The 12,793-nt window shown below is 25.2% G+C and overlaps 1 protein-coding gene across 1 annotated transcript; it reads right to left on the bottom strand.

Annotated features, from left to right (window-relative positions):
• Positions 1–6,736: 6,736 nt before the first annotated feature.
• Positions 6,737–9,269, bottom strand: LOC137819401 (glyoxylate/hydroxypyruvate reductase HPR3). The gene is made up of 2 exons (XM_068623238.2): positions 8,775–9,269; positions 6,737–7,473 (listed from the first exon to the last, which is right to left on the bottom strand). The coding sequence occupies exons 1-2, from the start codon at positions 9,234–9,236 to the stop codon at positions 6,946–6,948; spliced, it is 990 nt and encodes a 329-aa protein (XP_068479339.1). The 5' UTR covers positions 9,237–9,269; the 3' UTR covers positions 6,737–6,945.
• Between the last annotated feature and the right edge of the window lie 3,524 nt (positions 9,270–12,793).

Here is a 12,793-nt window from a genome sequence, read left to right as displayed (position 1 = left end):
ACTACTTGGACAGTTTTAGAGTCTATTCGTTACTCTCTACATATTATTTAATTTATATTCAGACTATATTTTGATGATTTGTAGAATTACTCTTCCAAATTTCTTTGTATAATGTTTTGGTTTCATCACAGGACACAATGTTTCAGGTACTCTTAATATTAGAGTTAAAACAATTTCTTAGACTTCAATACATTTATATATTATATATATAAATTTTTATTATTATCTTATTTTAATCAGTTTTTTTTATTTATAACTGATATAATAATTTTTTATCTTGAATATTTCAGGTGAGTTATTTGTTTCAAGAAACTTTCCAGGTATGTATAATACCTTATACTTATTCTTCAAATCATATAAAACAATTTCTTAGACTTCAATACATTTATATATTATATATATAAATTTTTATTATTATCTTATTTTAATCAGTTTTTTTATTTATAACTGATATAATAAATTTTTATCTTGAATATTTCAGGTGAGTTATTTGTTTCAAGAAACTTTACAGGTATGTATAATACCTTATACTTATTTTTCAAATCATATGTACTAATTTGTAGAACTATTTGTCAACAATGGTTACAGGAATGTGAAATTATTTTGTTTTCTAAAAATATATTATTCATGATTTTTTCATAACTTTTATCAAATTATTTTCTCTTATTGTCATCATTTTTGTGCACATTTTAAAAGTTTATTTTATTAGTAATAACAATGTATTTTATTAATTTTTAGCGGTTTTACTATTTGGACAGTTTTAGTTTGTATTCGTTACTCAGTACATATTATTTAATTTCTTTGTGTAATCTGTTGGTTTCATCATTGGACAAAATTGTTTCAGGTCTCCTTAATATTGCAATTAAAACAATTTGTTATAGTAATTAGGTTACTTTAAACAATTTTTTATTTATAACTGATATAATAATATAATAAAATATTTTTCTGAAAATTTTATGTAACATTGTTTATCTTTAGAAACTTTACAGGTATGTCAATTACGTTATACTTATTCTTCAAATACATGTACTAAATTGAATAACAAATTATTATTTAAATGGTTGATAAATTAAATATAATATTGTTAAGAATTATTATTTAAATGGTTGATAAATTGAATATAATATTGTTAAGAATTATTATTTAAATGGTTGATAAATTGAATATAATATTGTTACGACAAATTGCATGCTATGTCTAACAATGATTTGTTATTTAATCATGCTTTGTTTTTATTACTTATAACTTATACCTTAAATGATTATATAAGTTCTTGTGCTCATATTATATCAACATTATGGTCAACAAGATACAAGGTAGATCATTTCTTATTTTCAAGCCTTTTGTTTATTGATACATGGTTGCATTAAATAGGTATCAGAATAATTAACTCAATAATTTATTTTATTCTTTTTGAGATAGAGTGTGCCCTTTGTATTTTCCTTATACACTTTTTTCAAAATTTAATTCATTTTTCCTATGCAGAGTTAATGAAGCAGGTAATCATTTCATCCCAATTTCCAAAGTTTAGGATTTCAAAATTTATTTTTTTACACAATAATTTATTTTAAACATTATTTAAATTTTAACCTTTGGATTTACATGCTTATTATTATTATTATTTATGTCAAATAATTATATGTTGTCAGAATTGATTTTTTTTTTCTGGGACGACTTCTTTTTATGTTATATTTCTCATCATCAAACTTCTTAAAAATGAACAAATTCATTATTCAAAAATATTTATTAAATAAAACAATTTGTTTAAATAAAAAAATATATATATTTAAAGATTTTATTTATTGATACATGTGTGCTTTCCATATATCTGATAGCAATCAACTTACAAATTTACAGATACTGTCACCTACTTGATTTGTATTTTTTTAGATTGAGTCTGACTTACTTGATTTTGTATTTTTTCAGATACACGTGGCTAATGTAATCTCTCTTACACAGTTTCAAAAATATTCATTCCTCTTCCCTATCAGATTTGGTAGATATAGATAATCATTTCAACATTAAACATTAATAGTTTAAATTTAAATTTCACTTCCCAACAATCATTTCTTTATATAATTAAAATTTAATTCATTTTCAATATTATTTAAATTTAACTTTATTCTTATTATAATTAAATATTAAAAAATTTATATACATAATATATAATATTATATATATATTATATAATTACATATTTTGTATTATTATATTGTAGTATGTATGTTATAATTCAGTTTAATTTTTATTTTTTAATATTATTAAATGATTATTAATTAATTAATATTAATTAATGATGTACTTGAAATGAAAGAGACACTGGACAAACCAAAGGTCATAACATTGTGGTGTTTTTTATTATTCACAACCGTACTCATTTCTACTTAAATCTTCTATAAAATATCCTCCTCTACTACTTTCTTTCTGATGTTCTACTACTTTCTTTTTGGTGGTTTCTCTATTCTTTTTCTCTCCTACTGAGTTCTTGGTGTTTTCTCCATTACTCATTTAATGGCGCCCAGTGCTGAAGAAATCATTAGACTTCAAACAAGAGGAGTCTTTTGGTGCATGAATAGCCGTGGTGAAGTATGTTTATTTATCTTTTTTTCCAAAATTTCTTCTTTTCAACATTTTCTTCATTTGCTGACATTTTTTTTCTTTATTTCAAAATCAATAGCTTGGTTATGTAGATCGAGCTTTCGCCATCGAGTTTCAAAAAGAACTAGGAAAGGAGTGGACCCTGGCTGATTCAGAAGGAAATGTCCATATAGTGGAATATAACGAAAATTTATTGTCGCCTTGAGTGGATGGTTTAATTTGTTTGATTTTTATGGTTTCATAGATGATAACTACATTTTATTCCATTATGTGGGTCACAACGCCTTCCATATAACTGTTTATATGGATGACGTCCCTTAGAGTGGAGTAAATCGTTATTTGGAAGAAATTGAAGGGAAGGAACCCTTAAGCATTGGTCCCTTCGACCATTTTTCCATAAAGTTGTCTCGATTAAGTATCAAACTCAACTATCTGGTTAGTATAAAATTGATTTATTTAAAAATGTTTTGTATTATATTCTACTTCATTTCTATTTTCTTATTATTTCGATATTGTTGTAGGATCTTCCTGCTAAATTTTCACAATATATTCGACAAGGGAGATTCAATAAGGTTATTCTACATGGTCTACTAATGGATGTGGAATGCAAGGTCTTGAAAGGGAAGTCTCCTTCTAGACGGATTAAACTTGGCAAAGGGTGGAAGAATTTATGTAGTCTTCATTCTTTTCGTGAAGGAGACAAGATTATCTTTGAATGTGATACGAGAAATCCTTCTTCTCATATCAGGGTTTTGTTACTTACTTCTATTCACAGTTTAAGCTATCCTGCATAATTTCTTTTATTATTCTCATAGCATAATAGTTACCCGTGATTAAGAAAGCTCAGACATATTTATGTTTCTGCTTAGACTTTTTTGGAAAACTGAACAGTTAGGTACTTTTTATGTTTATATTATATTCATTATATGTTTCTGTTTAGTAGTATTCATATTCTATTTGTTCATCCATTTCTTGCAATGTGAATACATAAATTATTACAATTTTGTTTCATTATCTGGTATATTTATAATAGGTTGGCATTATTACATATGCTTAAAGCTATAACAATTGCCAGTATATTAAAGTCATAAAAATCTTTGATCATATTTTTTATTTTATATATTTTGTGTTAATATTAGAGAATGCTTATATTCGTTTTATTCTTTGTATATTGTTTATTATTAATTAGTCATTCAAGTATTAATTGTTCCTTTTTTTTATCTAGAAACCTGATGATGTATATATGTTTATTATTGTTGTATGGTTTTTAAGATCTTTAGTTATTTATATAATAGTATTTCATTGTATTTATATTTCATTATGTTTTATTTGTATTATATTACATTACATTTTAATTTAATTTATATCATAAAAGGTGAATTCATAATTTAATATGATTTTGCCTACAATCTGCATTTACTGATAGTTTTTTTGTAATAATTGTACTTGGTATAATATACTGAATTCTATTTTTTAATTACAATAATTTTTTGGAGAGTTTTTTTTTTTTTGCAGATTAAATTACAGCATGAAGATAACATGAGGTTGGTGAAGAGGACTTCACCATAAATACGTAATGGATACATAGTATTAGATAATTGTTTATATAATAATGTATTTGTTCAAATTATTTTATTGTATTGTATTTATTATGACAAAAATATATTCATAAATTTTTAATTATTTATGTTATATTATATTAAATTCATTAATATACTAAAAGTATATAAAAATATATTTAATTTCATTTCATCAACTTAATAATTTATATATATCTAAATAAATTTATTATTTTTAATATTAATATTTAAATATAAAATATTAGAAAAATTTCCATACGTTTGCACGGGTCAACGTATTAATTGAGATACATAGAAACAATTATATATATATATATATATATATATATATATAAAATAATCAAGCCAGTAAAAACTTGATTGGTATGAAAAGCCTAAAAGTTTACTTGAAGAAATGCTTATTCAAATGTAAATTGAATAAATCAATATTTAGTTTAAAGAAAGATGTTGAATATATAAGATATTACCAAAATTAGTAATCAAATTAGTTTAATAAATTTTTATTTATTGGTTAATGTCAACTTAAATAATTCCTAATTTGTAGGATATAGAAGCCTGAATTTTCTAACATCACTATTATCTCTTTTAAAACTATATATAGCACCATCTCATTTATCAAATACAAGCAAACACAAGTTTGGAGGTGTTTCTTCCTTAACTCCTACATTTTTCTTTTTGCACCCTATATTACTATGAATTAACAAAATTAATCCTTGGATTTTCTAAAACCCCTAAGCCAATGCAGACCACCCAAAATCTATGTAGAACAGATACAGATATGGACACTGACACTGACACGACACGGATACGAACACAGAGATACATATAATCTCTAAAATGTAGGACACGGAGACACAAATCTATATATTATATAATTTTGAATTATATAAATTGAAAATAAATATTTATGTGCAAAAGTATGTTTCAAATTTTTTTGGGAGCAGGAAGATATTTTTTATGACTGGTTTAAAATAATTTATTCCTTATTTTTATAATTATAATAAAAATTTATACAATAAATTTGAGTTTTTAGAAAATTATTGTATTTATACCTTTTAAAATTGTGTTATAGAACCAAGTTAGAATTTTCAAAAATCTAACAAATATTTTTTAAATTGAACACTTCATCGATAAATGTCCTACGAGTGTCGACACCGATACGTATGTCCAACACAGATACACCATTTAAGAGAAGTATCCGAGCCTCATAGTCCAAAACACTTCAACACAATCCATTTCTTACTTTCAACCAGCAACGAAGCCTTCGAAAACGCACCACCACCTCCACCATAACCCTCCTGATCTAAAAGTTTCCTGCACCAATGCTAACAATCAGAGTAGCAAACCCACCCATGCCACGGAAGTCATTCAAGCTACCTTTCAAATAAAACTGTGATATTTCAAAAATTGTAAGGGGCAAGAAAAAAAATATGAAGGTGCACGAAGAAACATCCTTATTCAGATATTTAGGTACCATATTCAAGATTATAAATCAACCCAAAAGCTCGATTTCTAACATTTGGTTTCCTGTTAGTAGTGAGAATTCAAACATATATTTTCCTTTTTCTAAAAAAAATCAATTATTTTTTATGAAATACTAATTTAAAAATATTTATATAAATTATTAGACTAGATTAATTTATATTATTTAAATAAAGTATTATTTTGAGAACAAAGTGATATTATAAAATATTAAGATAGTTTATTATTAATTAATAAATATTGTTATAATTACATGAATAAGATAGTATTATATATATATATATATATAATTAGAACTTTTATTTATTTCTATAATTTTTTAGAGAATATCAAATAGCTTTTTTTCTATTGTATTGATTTTTTTTTTCTCAATGTAAAGAGCATCATGTGTTGTCTCATAATCACATTATCTTACCTCAAAGTTTCTTTTTCCCCAAAGTTTAACAAATATTATTTTTCTAATAAATTTAAAAAAATTAATCAGTATTATTAACTAAAATTTAATTTGTATATAAATTATTAAATTTAAAATCTTAATATAATTTAAAATATTAATAATATGTTAATATTAGTTAATATTAAAAGTTGTAATTAAAATTCATTTTGATTAAAAATTATTATTAATAATAATTATTTTTTATCCAAATTTAATATAAAAACTGAGTAATAATAACTAATATTAATTATTCATTTAAAATATTAAAGTAATTTTTTTTTATAAAAGTATTTGTATAAATTATTATTAATAATATAATTTGATCGTTAATAAAAGTAAATTTAGTAAAAAATAGAATTGAAAATATAATAATTTTTTTATTCTATTTTTTTTATAGCGAATAAAGTAATATTAGAGTTTTGGGGAAAGTTTTTCTATAATTTGTGGTATCAATAACCATAAACCAACATATATAACAAACTATTATATATATATTTTTTTATATATGTTGTTCAATTTTCTCTTTTATGCTCAACGTGGGATTGAAACTCATATTTGTATTACATTGTTATATTTTTGTCTTGAGAGAAACAATATCAGCTAGAATAGCAGAAGAATCTAAAGTAAATACTAAAAATAATTAACAACATACTCTGTGCTATAAAAATGGACTTGAAAAACTTATCCAAATAGAGTTTTGTTCATCTTCTTTCTTTTATCAAAACAGTTTGAAAAGGCAACTCGCTGGGATGGGTTTGGGAATAGAACTAAGCCATTTATGACTGAAGAATCATTGAAGGAATGAAATAAAATTGTACTGCACGATATTATTATGTTGCCAAAAAGAAGTTATTCAGGCAACATCACTGGAGTAATTAGGGGCTTATTTGAGAAAAAGGCTTCTAAATTCCCTCCAGCAAGATCACACATATTCATGAAAGATTCCGTAGTAATGGCAGCAGAATGAGGAGACAAAACCACATTATTCATTTGAAAGAGCTCTTTGGGAACATGAGGCTCGTTCTCAAACACATCCAAACCAGCACCTCCAATTTCACCTTCCATCAAACACTTTACCAGTTCCTTTTCATCAATAAGAACCCCTCTTCCAATATTCACAATAAATCCTCCTTTTCCTAACGCCAAAATCACTTCCCTGTTAATTATGTGTTTTGTTTGCTCATTTAGTTCACAACAGAGCACAAGAACGTCGCAAGTAGTTGCAAGCTCAACAACACTGGAATAGAAAGGATATGAAACTCTAGTTTTTTTATGCTTAGAGTTGTATGAGATTATGCAACCAAAACACTCCAGCCTCTTCGCCACTTCCATGCCAATGCTTCCCAATCCAACAATCCCAACTTGCTTCCCTGATAACTGAAAGTAACATACATGTGTATAATGTAAGAATGATCTGATTATGAACAGGGGGATATGACTACAGTTTGACTTAAGAAGAACAAGCACGAATACATGCATTTTCCTAGTTGTCACTTTACTTAGTTCCGTAGAAATTTATCAACTAAGCTCAAGAATAAAATCCCTTTAAAATTAGCAATGACAAGGTCACATCAGATACGAAATGCATTTCAATTCAGAGAACAGGAAATCATACCGAGGACAAAAATTACAAAAAAAAGTTATTTTTTCCCCACACCGTGATTTTAGCCTATGTTATAAAAAAAAATCAAAAACTATATATTCAGGAATGATGATGATATTAAGAAGTAGACTTTAAGTTTAATTCAATATTATAAAATCAGTTTAAGTTAGATTTGTACTCACTTATATATTACTAATATTAGATATTATAAAATATTAGTATCTTTAGTTGATGTGAAATCTTCAAAATATTCTTTCACGCCGAGACCTGTCAACTTGTGTGTAACACTGTATATTTATAGGTGGTCCAATATAGCGGGTGCTAATAAGCCCAATAAACATTTAATAGAGTAAACTCTGAATGATTATAATAATATATCAAAAAATAAATTTTAAACTCAACTCAATTTTATAACCCACTTATAAAATAAGGATGGATTACATATTTTATAAGGATGGATTACATATGTGATCTCTACCATCTCACATGTATTCTTATTCTTGTCTACAATAATTATTTATTTGACAAGCTTCATACAAGTTACAAATATAATTTACGTGTGCTTTAATAACTACAAGTTACAAATATAATTGACGTGTGTTTTAATAACTATAAATATCAAATCTTAGATTTTCTCATAAGTTATTTTTTTTTTCTTTTTCAAAATTCTTCTTGGCATTTCTACAACAGTGAAAGTATATTATTTGATTCAGAGCATCTAACTGTATTGATGATAACTGTGTTAAACCAACACTGGTTAGTGTACATTTGTATTTATGGTTAATCCACTTATGATGAAGATGAACCTGAATAATTAGGATTTAAGATGTTGATTATATATAGGGTCACAAATGGACATATATTATATCCCACATTCAGCACCAAATAACCAATAATGAATCCCTAGTTTGTAGGGTCATATGTATGACCTGTTACTTGGACAACGACAAAAGACTACAATAATGTGGGTACGTTGATGTTGAATTCTATGTAAATTAAAATCGTCAGGTGTTTAATGGATTTAACTGGACTTTATATTAATAATAAAATAAAATAAAATTAAAAGGTAATTAACCTTGGACCCAAATGGGAATAAATCCCAGGGCGTATTGTGGAGATTCTGCGTCCTTAACCACCGATCCGCCGCCGAGATTTTCCTCATTCCGTCAATGAGCAGAGCCACGGCTGTATCCGCCACATCCTCCGAGAACAGCGGTCCGGCGCTGGCGACCTGGATTCCGCGGCGGCGACACTCACGGAGGTCGACATGATTTGTTCCGGCGCTGCAGGTGACGAGGAGGTGGAGCGACGGGAGGAGGCGGAGGACTTCGGCGGTGATGGGGTAGTTAGCGCTGCAGAGAATGGCGGTAATGGAGGGAGGATGGTGGTGGTGAAGGAAGTATTGAAGTGAGAGATCTGAGAGGTGAGGTTTGAGAAAATGGAATTTGTGAGAGTAGAGAGATTGAATTGATGGGAAGCACAATGGAGGACCCAGAACCAGCACTTTGGGAACCCCTTTCATCTCATCTTCTGCCATTGGAGGACCTTTAGATGGAAGAAACAAAAGTATTATGACTACCACAATTTATACCTTAATATTTTCTTAAAAAGAATAAATAATAATTAATTGACATTATTTATGTAATTAAATCTCTAAATAAAATTAATCATCTAAAATTATATATAGTTTATGTTCGTGATAGTTTTTCTGACATTTTCGAAAATTAATAATTGTAATCCAATTTTCAATTTTTCATTTTTTAATTAATAATTTTTGTTATAATAATTTAATAATTATGTTAGATGTAGACTCAATTCTATCAAAATAAACAGAAAACGTATATAAAATTAAATTTTACAACAAAAAATTATATTTTTTTAATATGATAACCAGTCAATACGATGTAGACTTTATTATTATTATTTGCCATTGATGTGGTCTTAACCAGTCAATTAAGAGGAAAGATTTTTTAAGAAGAGAAGGCATCACGTTTACAAAAGCTTCACCTTTCCAGATGGAAAAGAAAATAAATTAATATTATATATATGTAAAAATAATCTATAAAATTTCTTCTTAAACCAAATATAATTTATATTAAAAAATAATTAAATTTATTTAATCATTTCAATGCTCTTTCTTTTATTTCATTTTAATCAGACGACAAAATAATAAAATTGATGTTTGAATAGAATTTTATAAGAACATGAGAATCAAAAAGTAAATATAAACGTACAAATAATTAAAATAATTTTATATTGTAATTGACTTAGAGAATGAAAGTGAAGAGTGGAAAAATAAAGAAAGAAAAAGAGAAAGAAATGAAAAGAAAAATTTATTTAAATTAAGCAATATAAGTGAAAAAAGGAAAATTAAATATATTTACTATTTATTTTAGTGTTATTATTTAATTATTTATTCTATTATAATAAAATAAAAAAATATCAATAAAAAAATTAACGATCAATTATGTTAATTTTATAATATATATTAATAACATATTATCACATAAACGATTGTTTTTCTTTATTGTAATTTTATGTGAAAAGTTTAATTTATACCAAAGTTTAATATGTAATTTTTTTTCCGTGTTTCCTAGGTTTTATTTTTTTTATATGTTTTTTTTTTCTCATTTTCAAATATACAAAGTGTCAATGAATGACTAGATGAGATAATATCAACAATCATTTTAGATATTTTAGATAGGTTAAGTAGATTTCGCATAGTTAAGAAAAAAAAAGTAAAAACTTGTAAAATAATGTTAGAAGTCACATTGATTTTTTACTATTTTTATTTTGTATTTGTATAGATAAAGTGGGTCTAGATAGTATTTGAAATTAGTTGTACAATTGTTGACATGTCAGTCGTTCCATCGCTCTTTTACTTCTCACTTTAAGTCTCCTTCATAAAATGCTAGTGTTTGGTCAAGGTTGACCTGAAAAGGATACTCCAACGTACATATTCGGTATACAGAGTGTATATTGATAACTAATTAAAAACGTACCTTACACCTCTCTAAAGGGTTTATTTATAATGTTTAGTCATGAGTCATCTCTTGTAATGGGTCAAATATATCATATATCAGTGTTAGCTTTATTATGGGGAAGTTCTTGGCGCCAAAATTACATACTGATTAAATCCGTATGTAATCAGTTTTGGCTTACATATGGAAAAATCCGTATGTATATATCCGTGTGTAATTACTTTTGACTTACATACGGAAAAATTCGTATGCAATATCTATTTACATACTGAATTAAATCCATGTGTAAATATCCGTGTGTAAATATTCGTATGTAATGCTCACTTTACATACAGATTCGGATCCTATGTAATAATCGGTACATAAATGAACAATTTTTTATAGTGAAAAAATGTTTTTCGAATTGTGTAATTTGAACACATGTTTGACTTCTAGATTATATATTTTGGAAACCAATTTTGACTTCAAAATTGTGTTTTATATTGTACAATTCAATACAAAATTTTGAATTTCAAATTATACATTATGGAATCAAAATTAGATTTCGGATTACACAATTCAAAACACAATTTTTGAAGTCAACATTGATTTTCAAATTATACCATCAGAGATAGACTTTTGGATTCCAAAATAGACTTTTAGATTTGAAAGTGACTTTCAGATTGCACAATTTGAAATTTAAATTTCATAAAGAAATATTTTCTAATTGTGTAATCCAAAAATCATTCTCAGGTGACACAATCCAAGAAATTCCTAAAAAAGAAAATTTAGAGTACTGCACAACCTTAGAAAGAACACAGGACAAAAGAAGAGATTGGTGCAGAAAATGAGAGAGAAGAGTGAGCTTTAAGAGAGAATGATAATATACGAAAGACAAATATTAGGCTTAAGTGCAATTTGGTATTTTACTGATCCTTATAAAGGTGCAGATAGAAGTTGTAGGATGCAAAAAGAAACACCCTCAATTTATAAAGTGGTTATGACAAATAATAGTTTCTATCCAATTAAGGGGCATTGCATTATGCATCTTTGATGAATTGACAAAAATGTCCTTAAAAAAATACATTCCAGATTGCACCTTCTGATATGTATTTCCAGATTCAAAAAATATCTTCCAAAATTTACAATTCAAAATATATTAATACATTTTAGACGGTAGAATCTGGTATGTATTTCCAAAATTTGAAATACCATCCATAATGTATAATATGTAATGTATTAATGCATTCTGAATTGTACATTCTATAAGGTATTTCTAAGTCTGGAAATACATATCAGATTGTGCAATTCAAAATGTATTAATACATTCCATATTATACATCATGGAAGATATGTGTTCTTTGAAAAAAAATTCACGAAATTGAATACATTCTAAAATATAATCCAAAATAGCAAATGTATTTCAAAACATAGAATATATATATATATATATATATATATATATATATATATTCGAATTATACGTTACAAAATACATATTTTGTATTTCATATTTTACGTTCTAAAATACAAAAACCCAACTTCTAACATTTCATATTGTACAAAAAGGTCACAATTTTACATTACAAAATTGAACCTACAAAATAAAAATGAAAGACTATTCGAAATCGCTATAATAATCATTGCAAAAATAAAGGCAAAAGCATTTCACTATTCCTTCTCCGCAAATTTGCGAAGATTTGCAAATTTTTTGATTAAAATAATGTAAATAATAATAATAATGATTAAAATATTAATAAATATATAAAATGATAATTAAAATAAAAATGTTAATAATAAATTTATGAAATAGTTATTATTATTAAAAATTAAAAATTATAATTAATAATGATAAAAAAAAATTAAAATAAATAATACTAAAATTAAAATTAATTTATAATATATATTTTATAATTGTTAAAAAGTTACAAGTATTATTAAAATGTTAAAATTACTCTTAATTTATTTGTATCAAATACTTAATAATATTATTAATAAAAATAAATAATAATAATAATAATAATTAATAATAATAAAATATAGTTATTTATATAAGTATAATATTATTAATTATAAAAATAAATATATAGATTAATTACTTATTTTTTATTATTCGTATATATTTAAAAATAAG

The sequence above is a fragment of the Phaseolus vulgaris genome, chromosome 10 (assembly GCF_051622355.1).
Source record: "Phaseolus vulgaris cultivar YP4 chromosome 10, ASM5162235v1, whole genome shotgun sequence".
Taxonomy (NCBI): Eukaryota; Viridiplantae; Streptophyta; class Magnoliopsida; order Fabales; family Fabaceae; genus Phaseolus; species Phaseolus vulgaris.
Note: the sequence above shows the minus strand (reverse complement) of the source record. Positions and strands in the feature narration are given on the sequence as shown.

Bases quoted from the DNA above. Each gene is read 5' to 3' on its own strand.
- LOC137819401 (XM_068623238.2), bottom strand. From the start codon at position 9,236: ATGGCAGAAGATGAGATGAAAGGGGTTCCCAAAGTGCTGGTTCTGGGT. The intron at 7,474-8,774 runs GTTAATTACCTT...TGTTACTTTCAG, and splicing joins TATTCCCATTTGGGTCCAAG to TTATCAGGGAAGCAAGTTGG.